Raw genomic sequence first — 13256 nt, 5'->3', positions numbered from 1 at the left:
CTAACCTGACCACATTGCTACGCAGTAAGTTCAGGTATTCAGTACAGATCATTAGGCCAATGATGCCTCATTGCAAAGGTATCTTCATCAGAATCAGTAAATACATTATGTGGGACATGAGAACAAAGCCATTATATGCAATGTCATAATAAGGCAATCATGTTAAGACATTATAAAGGGCTGTTAACAATCATGTAATGACAACAGCTTCAAAGATGCAACATTTATTAAAATACTGACGCTAACCAGACCGTTCCAGAACTTATGACTGTCAATTATCAAAGTAATCAAATAAAAAAAAACCTCACTTTTTCATGGAAGACACACGGCTGTATGGTTGGTAGTGCTCCAAGAGACCTACATTTCTGCTTTCGCAGCGGTGTGATATCCATCAGATTAAGGGGCCGGCCTTAGCAAAGTAACAGTAAGCGAGTTCTGCTGAATGGGTCCCCTCCACCCACGAACAGGACAGAGGTAATTCCACTGCCTGCAGTCATTTAGAAACATTTGACCAATAGTTTTTCAGGTTTCACAATTTCTTTTCAAAATTCAGGTAAAAATTAAAAGCCCGGTGCCTGTGTTGGCAATTAGAAAAATTCAGATTGCACTGGGTGCTTGAGACTGGATGGACAACGCTGGCGTACAGAGCAGGTAGCAGGGGAGAGATTATGCCCTGCAGCAATTACATGCTAACTATATTTGGCTTCAAGACTAATTTTTTAGTTTTGAATTGAGTTTTGAATTTTTAAAATTGTTTCGAGAGCTTAAAATGTTTAGTTGTAATCAGGTTAAGCCTTAAATTGAGATGGTCAGATTATACTATATAAAAAAAAAAAAAGCCAAGCATATACAGATGTTTATGGGCTGCTAAGCTGGTCAGTCTCAGCACAACGGAAGTTGGAGACAGGGTTCCAAAACAGTCCTGATATTTAGTTGCCTTTGGAAAGACAATTGCTTATTTGAAGTTTCCAGTCAATGCTATATATTTGCCAGCTTTGCATTCATAAATCAAAGACAAAAAGATCTACCATGTTGCCTGAGATATTTAAGTTTCAGAACAGCTGCTTCTGCATAAAGTCACAATGTTGGGAAACCATTGATCTTTCTGCAAACAATTCAGGGGACCAATCTTCAGGAATGTTATCTATATCCCTTCCGAAATAAGACAATCTGGCAGCTGAACGGGCAGGAGTCTCGTATGCTGCTTCCAGAAACCCAGCTTCAACACCTGGCGTTTTAGCACACTTGCTACTGATGGGTGGGCTCTTGATGAGAGCTGGAGGAAACTGCAAGGTCTTAGGTTTTAAGTCGTTACTTAAGTATTCATCAATTCTTTCCTCTCTGTTTTTCAATATGTCTTTGTCCACCATTTTGCGGATACCATGTTTTTTCTTTAGCCCTCCGGCTTCTGGATGTGGTCCTGCGGGATTAGAAAGTACAAATGGCCGGATGTATTTTGTTGCCGATGGAGGAATCCATTCCTCAGAATCACTTTCAAGCGGGCTCTTCGCAGAACGAGTGGGGAAACCTGCTGCCTTCCGGTTTTGTACCAATCGCAAGGAGTTGCCACTTAGCCGCTTCAATAAACCACGTTTAAGGAAAGTTCTGGAACTGTGGCATTTGGAATAAATAGGGCTGCAGAGATTTGGGGTTAACTTCACTGGAAGGGATCCTAGTTTTGAAAGCTGTCTTAGCACCGGCGTTGACTGTGAGACGGGAACAAAGTCTTGCTCCTCTGGTTCTGACTCACACTGGGAATAAGTCTGAGGAGAATGGTCCGGGGCCAATACACACACTCGAGCTTGGGCACGGCTAAAGTCTATGTCCAATTCGCCAAGCACCCTTTCAGGCGCAGCATCGATTTTGGCCAAAGCAGGTCCCTGACGTGCGAGGTGTGAACGATGCGGTGTTTCTGCAGGAATTTCCGGCTCCTCTTCTGCATTACCAAAAAGCTCGGCAGAAGCATCGTATCCACCAGCCCCGCTGCAGCTGCTGTCATTCTGCAACATGCAGTAGCGACTCTGTTTTTGCACAGTCTGTAAGTGTGGCTCACATTCACCCAGGCTTTTATCCTTCTGGTGCACCTCTAACTCAAATTCTAGTTTTTGACAGTCTATCTGAACAGCATTCTGGTTTGCCAGATGCCTAAAAGTATCTTCATTAGGATAAGAAAAGTTTTCTTCCTGTCTTTCAATCTTTCCTGAAGAGAAATAAGCAGGTTTAGATTTCCTTTGGATGTGCAGCCTTCTAGAATACTTCAAAGCCACTTCTGTGGCAGCACCGGACCTTCTGTTCCTTGACACACTGGTAACTTGTAGAGATCCTGATTTATCAGATAGATTGTAGGCTCCTAAAGGCAAAAGAGAGCAACTCAAATCCTTGGTGAATGGAGATTGGCTTGTAGGATGCCGAATGTGAGAAGAGTACTGATCCTGCTCAGCCTGTGCAGGTATAGTACTGCGTAGCTTTGTGCCTGCTGTTTCCCTTTCTTCTGTGGATGCCAGCCCCGAGGTACAGCCTGAACTAAGATCTTTGCAAGAATTCACAATTTGTGCTGGCTGTGCCGATTTCCTCGTTGCACCTTCCAGAGATGAATCAAAACAGGAATGTCTTAATTTAGGACTCAGACAGCCTGACTTCCCTCCCAATTCATCAATTGTTTCGTTAGAACAATAAGCAACATCAAAGCATCGGAGAGACACCAGGCGCTTGTTATTTTCAACTCTGGCTATAAATTCACTTAGGCTTTCAGAGAGCAGCAAATCATCCCAAATAGCCGGGTCGTCGTCCTGGTAAGTTCCAACCGATTTCTTCTTCTCAGAAGATAGCTTGGGGGAACATAAATTGTGGCTCATGCAGACCACGGTGTTCCCAGCTTTCTCTGAACAATCTGGGCTGTAAGTGATTTTTGTTTCAGAATATTTACCTTCCACTTCCAATGTGCTTTGCAATGGCCTGAAGCCATGGGCATCAGGAAGCGTGGCCAGTGCCAGCCAGGAAGTATTTTTCAACATCCGAGCAGCGTTGCTGCCAATGACTAAGTCTGTCATGACAGGCAGTGAACTGAATTCACAAGAGGTTTCCCCTTCGGTCTTCTCCCTGCTTCTACTTTCATCTCGAGAGGGCTGATGGCAACTGCTGATTTTTGCACAGGAGTCCTTCTGCTCCCAGCCCTGACTACGGCTGCTTCTGGTTTGGGCCACTTCTGCAAGAGATATCTCTGTGGTTGTTGCTTGCTCCGAGGATAAAGGAATCAATCCAAATGATATCTGCTGCCAAGGACTTGAAAAGTCATCTCTTCTACTTGAGAAAACAGATCCCTGGGTGCTGGTGGAGCTACACAAGCTGCTGAGTTCACCGACAGGCTGATCTATTGCACTCAACACACTCTCCGGGAGCTGGGAGGCACCAAAAGTGTTCCTGAAGTTAGCAGATTCAAGGAGCTGTTTGTAGTAGCTGAGAACTGTGCAACCAACACAGCCCAGGTTTGGCAGAGAGATCTGGCAGGCCACGAGGTACTTAATGTGTCCATTGCTGGTGTGTAAGCTTTGTAGTGTGCTCTTGGAAATAAAGGGCTGTCCATCGTGGTTCACAGAAGTCTGCAAAACAATCAGTACATCTTGTATTAAAAGATCCTAAAGAAGGTTCTCTAGGCAGCAAAAATAAGGATTTTTAGGGATTAACTCAACTAGTTGACTGGGTCTATCTTTCAGAAAAATAAGCACTAGACATTTACGAAAGTGCAGTACAGCCCCTTCTGTACATGCTGCCAGCCAGGGGGCAACCTGTGTTCCTCCTCAGTTTGCTCCCTCCATCCTGAACCCCTCCCTCCGATGACCCTACAGAAACACAGAACATGGCGGCAGAAAGAGACTCTACAGCTCATCCAGTCTGCCCATTCCAAGAACCTCTCCCACTCCCATCAGGTGATATGCATGAGCCATCCTCTTCTGTTCATCCGTTCCCCCACTCCCCAGTGCCAAAGCTCCACCTCTCTGTTACAGTCACTGAGCTCTACCTGCTCCCTCCAGCCTCACCCTTCACCAGTGACACTGAAACCCCCAACTCCACCTGCTGAGACCCTAGCCCTTTTCCCCATGATGCCTCTCATACCCTGCCAGAGAGACTACTAAGCCCTATTGCTCCTTCACTTCCTCCCCATGCCGCCTTTACAAATACCCCTTACCCCGAGACTCTTCCCTGGTAATAGCGTCCCCACTCAGTGATGCTTCCACCTTTCTCCCCCACTCCTCCCCTATTCTCTCTTTAATGATCTTTCTTTCCACTCATGCTTTCCCCCCCTCATTCCCCCTTTGGTGAATCTCCTCCTCACATTCCTGTACCCTCCTAGTACACATCCTCCTTATCTCCAGCAATGGGGCCGATGGAAGAAGGCGTGCTCAGCAGAAAGCAGTTTAAATTGCAGTTGTGCACACTTTTTTGGGAGTAAACCTTACTGCTGATGCAAGAGTTTTCCGTGCACAACCTATGTGAAATACAGATTAGCGCCCTCTTATGCAAATCCCATGCTAAAGGATGGAATTGGCTATTGCCCCCCAGTGCAGAGATGTGCACTAGAAACATTAGCCCCCCCCTCGGACTAGGCGTGGTGTTTCCAGGGCCAATGTCAGGCTCTGGCCAGAAGCTGGGGTTCTTGTGTCAGCACCTGTAGTAAGGACTGTGTGCGCTCAAAAGTATGTTTACTGCACATAAACCAGGTTTTCTGCTCAGTTATCCTCTTTACACACATTTTCAGGTGTCTGGGCATTAGTATACCGTTAGCTTACTGCATCGGGAGTTTAAAAAATGTTTAGCGTGTGCATTAAGAAACTGTGCACCAGATTTCAGTACACAGTTTTATTGTTCAGCTTAAGACATTGGACTTTTTCCTCACCTCCTCCCAAAGTTAATATTCCTCCTCCTATTCCCCCCACCCCCCTTCTCCACACTTGATCCTCTACCAACACCACCCTCTCACCACCATGAACATGGCTCATTTTAGAAAGCTGAAGGAACATCCATGCTGGAAGGGTGAGTGCACAACATGGGGAGGGGTAGGCAGGAGGACGAGAGGATGTCTCACCAGGGGAGAAAACATGGGCGTGGAGAGGTGTGCTGAAGACTAATATCTTTTGTGGGGTGGCAGGGGGAGGGAGAGAGGGAGCAGCATGAGAAACAGTGGGGCAGGAATTAGAAAGAAGAACCCCCCAGCCCTTCAGAATCCTAAAATATGCTATGGAAGTAATTTTCAAAGGAGTTACACGTGTAAATGTAATTACTATTGTAGCAATTTTAAAAAGCAATTTACATGCGTAAAGGAAAACTGGTTGTTATCTAATTTTCATTCCTGTATTATCACATCAGTCCAGACTCCTGGGTTTTGCCTCCCTTCCAGCAGATGGAGACAAAGTTTAGCTGACACTGGCATATAACCTGGTGTGCCACCTGCAGTCCCTCAGTGTTGACCTGTACCCCAACCAAGATACCACTGATCCTAAACATATCCCTCCTGCAACCCGTACCTCCAAACGAGCAGAAGGATGTGGAAACAGCCTGTTAATGGGAACAATCCTTTTCAATGAGAATCAGAAGAAACCTGTGCCCTTCTTCAGTCTATTACAAGAACAGAACAGAAGATTGGGCATCCAAATGGCAGATGAAATTTAATGTGGACAAGTGCAAGGGGATGCATATAGGGGAAAGTAATCCATGCTGTAGTTACACGATGTTAGGTTCCATATTAGGAGCTGCCACCCAGCAAAGAGATCTAGACATCATAGTGGATAATACATTGATATGATGTCCAACGAATGTCGGTATAGAAAACCTTAAATAAATAAAGTTGACTTAGGGAATAGCCACTGCTATTACTGGCATCAGTAGTTCTCGGGGCTTTTGCCAGCCCAAAGGGCCGAGCACAAAACTGAAAATATGAGCCAAGAACTATAAACTGGAGAAATCTATGATGATCTGGCTAGATTGCTGTATGTAAGTAAACTTCGGTCAAACCTAGAGATGCCTAAAATAATTCTCCTTTGCGCACGGTGGAAGTTACTGAACGTAGGGTCTCCATATGAAAATGAGGGACTCAAAGCTGAGTTCATCTTCTTCAGATCCAAGATGGGCAGAAGGTCCCTTCTTTTTTTGGGACCACAAAATAAATGGAATACCTTCCTGTTCCCTGCTCCCCTCTGGGGACAGGTACGATGGCTCCCAGCATTGTAAACAGCTAATGGTCTCCTGAACCACCCATGATTTGTTTGTGTAGGTGCAACACGTCCTTTAGCAGGCGAGCAAATTCTAAAGCATAAACATGTCTTATCACACTTAGAATCCACTGATCAGCTATGATCTTGGCCCACTCTTCGTAGAAGAGAGTCAATCAACCCCCTATAGCCGGCACCAAGAAGTAGACCAGCTTAGATTCATTGTGCAGACTTGGATCTCAATGCCCCCTGGCCAGAACCATCCCTATTTGGCTTTCAACCTTGAAAGGACTGGTCCCAAAATTACTGCCTACCAGATCCTTGTTTTTGGGGACCTTCCAAGCCAGATTCTGCCAAAAACATGATTTATCTGGAAACAAGGCCGCGGGGAGTAGGCATCCTTGTTGTCGTTTGGCTTATCCTCCGGCAGCTTATGGGACTTATTCTCGCCCAGCTTCTTCACCAGCTCCTCTAAGTCCTCTCCGAACAAGAGCTTCCCCTTGAAGGGTAATGCTCCTAACTGGGGCTTAGATCAAATGTCCGCCGACCAGTTCCATAACCAAAGTAACCATATGAGTAAGACCCCTGACAGAGTCTTGGAGGATGTTCAGATAAGCTCATACAATGCATTTGCTCCATAGGCCACCATGGTTTCCAGCTGCTCGGCTTCTGATGCCGACATCGCTTTTTCAGACTGTCACCACTGAACCTAGCGTAAACCAGCCTGAAACATGAAACTGCTGCTGCACACTGCAGTGTGAATACCCAGAACAGATACCTCAAACATTTTTTTAAATGGACCTCCAACTTCCTGTCCTGCATATCTTTAAGCACGGCAGATCCAGCCACAGGAATAGTCATCTTAGTGACAACAGACACTGAGGAATCCATCTTTGGCACCCGCAACAACGCCAAAGTGTCCTCTGATAACAGATATAATTTATCCATGGCCCTGCCAATCTTCAGATCGGTATCCGGAGTTTCCCTCTCCCAGAGCACCAGCTTCTTTACCAACTTATGAAACAGGAAAGCCTTTACTAGACCTCAGGCCCTCCATGACTGGGTCCACTTTTTCATGATCCGATTCTGTTTCTTAATTCCCAGTTCCTTAAGGACATACGGAATCAGGGGCCACAATTCCTCTCTGTGGAATAGAAAAGGTAAACCACCTTAGGATCATCCCCTTCCACTGCTGGGGCTTGGCCCCACCCCTCATCCGGATTCTGAAGGTCCAGGGAAGAATCCATGTTTGGAGGGTCCACTGCCAGAGACTCTTCAACTTCGACTCTGGAGGACTCGTCTGCTTGGTCTGAAGTGGTTCCTGAGTGTCCTTGAGCCTGGAAAGGTGGTGTCCTGCGGCCCTCCTGGCAAGATGAACCCCTATGCAGAAACAGCACAGAATCTGGAGAAAAACTTGCTGGGTCCTCAGGATCCTGACCAAAAAGGTCCTCCCTCTCCCAAGACAGAGGTTCCTGGGACCCTGGGCCTCTGCGGGTCTTCCATCAGCCAGGGAGAGCAGTGGAGGGAGAGTTCCTGCTCCAGCAGCCCTCTCAGCTGCTGACTGAAAGGACTCCAAAATGGCTGCTGTTCCCACAGACACCAGGAAGGGGTCACCAGCCGAAACTGCATCTCCCATGCACTGCACTGCAGCCAGATGCTGGACGATTGCCCTCACCAATGATCCCGAGCTGCCCTCTCCCCCAGAAAGGCAGCAGGATCAGAAGCCGCTCTGTGCGAGACATGCGCGTGCTTCCCCACGAGCTGCACAACATGGCCTCTGGAGCAATCGTGCAGGAGATTCAGGCATCTTTCCGGTGGCAGTGTGAGAAACACTGGCCACCCGCTGGGCCGCTTCAGACTGCCCAACCACACGAACCACGCTAATAGAACAGAAAGAAAAAGGGGGGCTTCCTTTTTCTTTTAAAAACTTTAAACAAAAGAACAGAGAATTAACAGCAAACACCTCCCTGAAGTTGGGCAGCGGGCTCCTAGCATCCTCATGAGGTGGGGAGGGAGCTAGTACCACCAGTATTTCTGCCCCTAGTGAAGAAAAGGTTGAAGACAAAAAAAAAGTTACCAACCCCCTGCTCAACCTCTTGACCAGAAAGGATGGCCCTACCAGGACCTGCCAACCTTCTGGGAGGAATTCCTGCTGGTTGAAAATGTAACATTTTCTTTACTACCTTTAACCTTTTTTTTTTTTTTTTTTAAATATAAACTAAGCCTAAGACTGCAGGTTTTGCACTGCCACCATCTGCTGGAGACAAAGAAATACCGAGGGACTGCAGGTGGCACACCAGGTTATATGCCAGCATCAGTTAAACTTCCTCAGTCTCCATCTGCTGGAAGGGAGGCAAAACCCAGGAGTCTGGACTGATCTGGGTACGCACAGCGAAAGTGCGCTTACATGTGAATATCCTATGGACAATTCAATGGTGGATTATAGAATTTTTCAAAAGCCCACTTACATAGTTAAAGTGCATTTACACATGCAAAACTCTGAAAATCAGGCCAATATGTATAAGCAGCATGTTTCATAACTTCTTATTCTTTCCCATAAAGGCCATTCCCTTAATCCTTCCCACTTGGCTTCTAATTGAGAAGCAAATGCATAGCCTCTGGTAATCAATCTGTCCATCTCATGATTGCCAACACTGCCTCATTTTGTAACCAAAATGCTAATGTTTTTCCTACTGTGTCTTCCAAAAAAAAGTTGCTTGCTCGAATATATTTCAAAGATATGAAAAATGTCAAGTCTTTCCAATCAAATTTGTCTTAGCAGCTTTCAAAATGTTGGCATGTGTGCTATTATCCCATAACCTTTTCCAAATGCATGATGCAAGAAGTATTGTGGTTGCAGTGGTAGTTTACTTGAATATGTCAAATCCCCCTCCAAGGCTATAATTGCACATGCAGACAACCTAAGGCCTAGCTGACTACTATTTAAATCCATGTTACTGCACTGTTCCCTCAAGGACCTGCTGGAGGGAGCATAGACCTGGAAAGCTAGTCACAGATGTATTGGGTTACTTTCACTAAAAAGATCTCATGCAAACACCTTGTTTGTTGACCTGTCTTTCTACTGATATAGGAAAAGTACTAAAGCAATTTCATGTGACAGAACAAAAATCTAGAAAAGCACCAGTGAAATTCATTAAGCAAATTCAATATGGCAATACCTTTATAATAAGGCATCAAACGTGGGGCTTCACCATAAAGGTTATAAGTGAAGCACACCACCCCTTGTCATCATTTGCCAGTCCTTTTAAATTTTTATAGTGAATATATAAATCCTTCTCAAAAACTTCAATTAAAAAAATGGGTCAGCTTCCAATTCTTATTTATCTTGTTAACCAGACCAGAAGTCAGTGTCAGTCAAAAAAGCAGAGTACTTAGCTTTTGAAAAATTTTTTAGCGACACCCCTCCGATGCGTGAAAGTCAGACCTCCGGAAGAAGTCTTTTGGAAACATCGATGTCAGGACTTGCTGGCGTTTGACTGCGATTTGGAACTTCCACACATCGGGGGTGTCGCTAAAAATTTTTCAAAAGCTAAGTACTCTGCTTTTTTGACTGACACTGGCTTCTGGTCTGATTAACAAGATAAATAAGAATTGGAAGCCGACCCATTTTTTTAATCGAAGTTTTTGAGAAGGATTTATATATTCACTATAAATATTAAAAAAGGACTGGCAAATGACGACAAGGGGTGGTGTGCTTCACTTATAACCTTTATGGTGAAGCTCCACGTTTGATGCCTTATTTATTATAAGGCTATTGCTTTATTGAATTTGTTTAATGATTTTCACTGATGTTTTTCTAGATTGATGTTCATATTGGTGTTACACTGTGTGTTTACCTTATATTTTTGGCATTACAGATAGAACAAAACCATTTAAAGCCATTCCCCATACTTTGCCCTACTTGACCACTAGGTGCTGCCATAACATTGACAATCTGGCAATTTGTAGTAACACACAGGCATTGTTACTGGCCAAAAAGTATAAAAAAGAGATGGTAATAGCAGGTAATGGACTTCTCCTCCAAGAACCTATCCAATCCTTTTTTTAAACACAACTACACTAACTGCACTAACCACATCCTCTGGCAACAAATTCCAGAGTTTAATTGTGCATTGAGTGAAAAAGAACTCTCTCAGATTAGTTTTAAATGTGCCCCATGCTAACTTCATGGAGTGCCCAATAGTCTATTATCCAAAAGAGTAAATAACCGATTCACATTTACCTGTTCTAGACCTCTCATGTTTTTAAACACCTCTATCATATCCCCCCCCTCAGCCATCTCTTCTCCAAGATGAACAGTCCTAACCTCTTTAGTCTTTCCTCATAGGGGAGCTGTTCCATCCCCTTTATCATTCTGGTTGCCCTTCTCTGTACCTTCTCCATCGCAACTATATCTTTTCTGAGATGCAGCGACCAGAATTGTACACAGTATTCAAGGTGCACTCTCACCATGGAGCGATACAGAGGCATTATGACATTTTCTGTTTTATTCACCATTCCCTTTCTATTAATTCCCAACATTGTTTACTTTGACTGCTGCAGCACACTGAACCAATGATTTCAATGTGTTATCCCTTTCTTGAGTGGTAGCTCGTAATATGGAACCTAACATTGTGTAATTATAGCATGGGTTATTTTTCCCTATATGCATCACCGTGCATTTATCCACATTAAATTTCATCTGCAATTTCGATGCCCAATTTTCCAGTCTCACAAAGTCTTCCTGCAATTTATCACAATCTGCTTGTGATTTAACTACTCTGAACAATTTTGTATCATCTGCAAATTTGATTACCTCACTTGTCGTATTTCTTTCCAGATCATTTATAAATATATTGAAAAGTATGGGTCCCAATACAGATCCCTGAAGCACTCCATTGCCCACTCCCTTCCACTAAGAAAAAGGAGAAATTACTTACCTGATAATTTTGTTTGTTAGTGTAGACAGATGGACTCAGGACCAATGGGTATAGTGTACTCCTGATAGCAGTTGGAGACGGATCAGATTTCAATCTGATGTCAGCCCTAGTACATATACCCCTGCAGGAAGTGCAGCTCTTCAGTATTCTCCTCGAAAAGCATTGTGGATATATGTATGACTGAATAACCTAGATAACGTGATTTAACTTTATAACTTGGGTAACTTAATAAATTTGAACCGGTTGAGTTGGTTATAGCTGGAGAGTGCCAGTGCCCTCAACCAAGAAACATCGACACCCGATAGGATGGGTGTCCAGCTGAAGGAAAGCATGGCTTACCCGTGAATCCCCCGAGAAGTCCATGAGTAACGGCAGCCGTGGGTGGGATGCTGAGTCCATCTGTCTACACTCAGGAAAACGAAATTATCAGGTAAGTAATTTCTCCATTTCCTAGCGTGTAGCAGATGGACTCAGGACCAGGTGGGAGGCTGCCCGTGACCCACTTAGTACTGCCCTTGCAAATGCTGTGTCCTCCTGAGCCTGTACATCCAGGCGGTAAAACCCAGAGAAGGTGTGGATGGAGGACCATGTCGCCGCCCTGCAGATCTCAGCGGGTGACAGCATCTTGGTTTCCGCCCAGGACACTGCCTGGGCTCTAGTAGAATGGGCCTCGACTTGTAAAGGCGGTGGCTTGCCTGCTTCTACGTAGGCCACCTTGACGACTTCTTTGATCCAGGGGGCTATGGTTGCTCGCGAGGCCGCTTCCCCTTGCTTCTTCCCGCTGTGAAGGACGAACAGATGGTCCGTCTTTCATACGGATTCTGACCTTTCCAGGTATCGGACTAGGAGCCTGCCGACATTGAGATGGCGTAGACTTCAAGCCTCTTCCGAATTCTTATGCTCATCTGGCGATGGTAGCGAAATGGTTTGATTGAGATGGAAGCAAGACACCACTTTGGGGAGGAACGACGGAACTGTGCGTAACTGGATGGTTCCCGGGGTGAGTCTGAGGAACGGCTCTCGGCAGGACAGTGCTTGTAGCTTGGATATACGACAGGCCGAACAGACTGCCAGCAGGAAGGTTGTCTTCAGTGTTAATAGTCAGAGAGACAGGCTGCGGAGAGGTCTGAAGGAGGTTCCTGCTAGGAAATCTAGGACCAGACTGAGATTCCAAAGAGGCACCGGCCACTTCAGGGGTGGTCGGATCTGCTTGACTCCTTTCAGAAAGCAGGAGACATCCAGTTGAGAGGCTATGCTGCTGCTCTCGCTCTTGCTTCTGTAGCATGACAATGCGGCCACCTGTACCTTGATGGAGTTGAAGACAATCCCTTCTGTAGACCATTTTGCAGGAATTTTATTAAAAAAAAAAATTGCAGGAATTTTGACTGAGCATGGTATGATGGCGTGGTCCTCGCATCAGGCTTCGAATACTCTCCAAATCCTTATGTATGTTAGGGATGTGGAGAACTTGTGTGCTCGGAGTAGGGTGTCAATTACTGCCCCCGAGTATCTGCTCTTCCTTAGGCGAGTCCTCTCAATGGGCAGACCGTAAGAGAGAATCGAGCTGGATCCTCGTGGAGGATCGGTCCCTGTTGGAGCAGGTCTCTGTGTGGAGGGTAGCGGCAGGGGGCTCCCTATCAGCAGTCTTCGCATGTCTGCGTACCACGGTCTTCTTGGCTAGTCCGGGGCCACTAGAAGAACTGGTCCCCTGTGGTGTTCTATCTTGTGGATGATTGCGCCCAATAGGGGCCATGGCGGGAAGGCATATAATAGTCTCCTGTGGCCAGGTCTGTACCAGGGTATCGATTTCCTGGGACTGGGGTTCCCACCTGCGGCTGAAGAAACTGGGTACTTGGGCGTTGGACCGATTTGCCAGGAGGTCCATGGTTGGTGTTCCAACGGTTTATTATCAATTGGAATGCTGTGGTCGACAGCCTCCATTCTCCTGGATCTAGACTTTCTCTGCTGAGGTAGTCCGCAGCGATGTGGACAGCCGAGATCTCTTGAAGATTCACTTCCACCCATGATATTAGGAGGTCTATTTCCAGAAACACCTGTTGGCTTCTGGTTCCTCCCTGACGGTTGATGTAGGCCACTGTTGTGGCATTGT

At 45.6% G+C, this 13256-nt stretch overlaps 1 protein-coding gene across 3 annotated transcripts in view; it reads right to left on the bottom strand.

The window, feature by feature from the left end:
* Positions 1–211: 211 nt before the first annotated feature.
* The window catches only part of DDIAS (DNA damage induced apoptosis suppressor), a 50410-nt gene continuing 37365 nt past the window's right edge, over positions 212–13256 (bottom strand). For all 3 annotated transcript variants that reach the window (XM_029602212.1, XM_029602213.1, XM_029602211.1), the window contains exon 6: positions 212–3599. In XM_029602212.1, coding sequence (XP_029458072.1) covers positions 1053–3599 — 2547 coding nt within the window. In that variant the 3' untranslated portion in view covers positions 212–1052. The remainder of the gene's footprint in view (positions 3600–13256) is intronic.

The sequence above is a fragment of the Rhinatrema bivittatum genome, chromosome 5 (genome assembly GCF_901001135.1).
Source record: "Rhinatrema bivittatum chromosome 5, aRhiBiv1.1, whole genome shotgun sequence".
Lineage (NCBI taxonomy): Eukaryota > Metazoa > Chordata > Amphibia > Gymnophiona > Rhinatrematidae > Rhinatrema > Rhinatrema bivittatum.
Note: the sequence above shows the minus strand (reverse complement) of the source record. Positions and strands in the feature narration are given on the sequence as shown.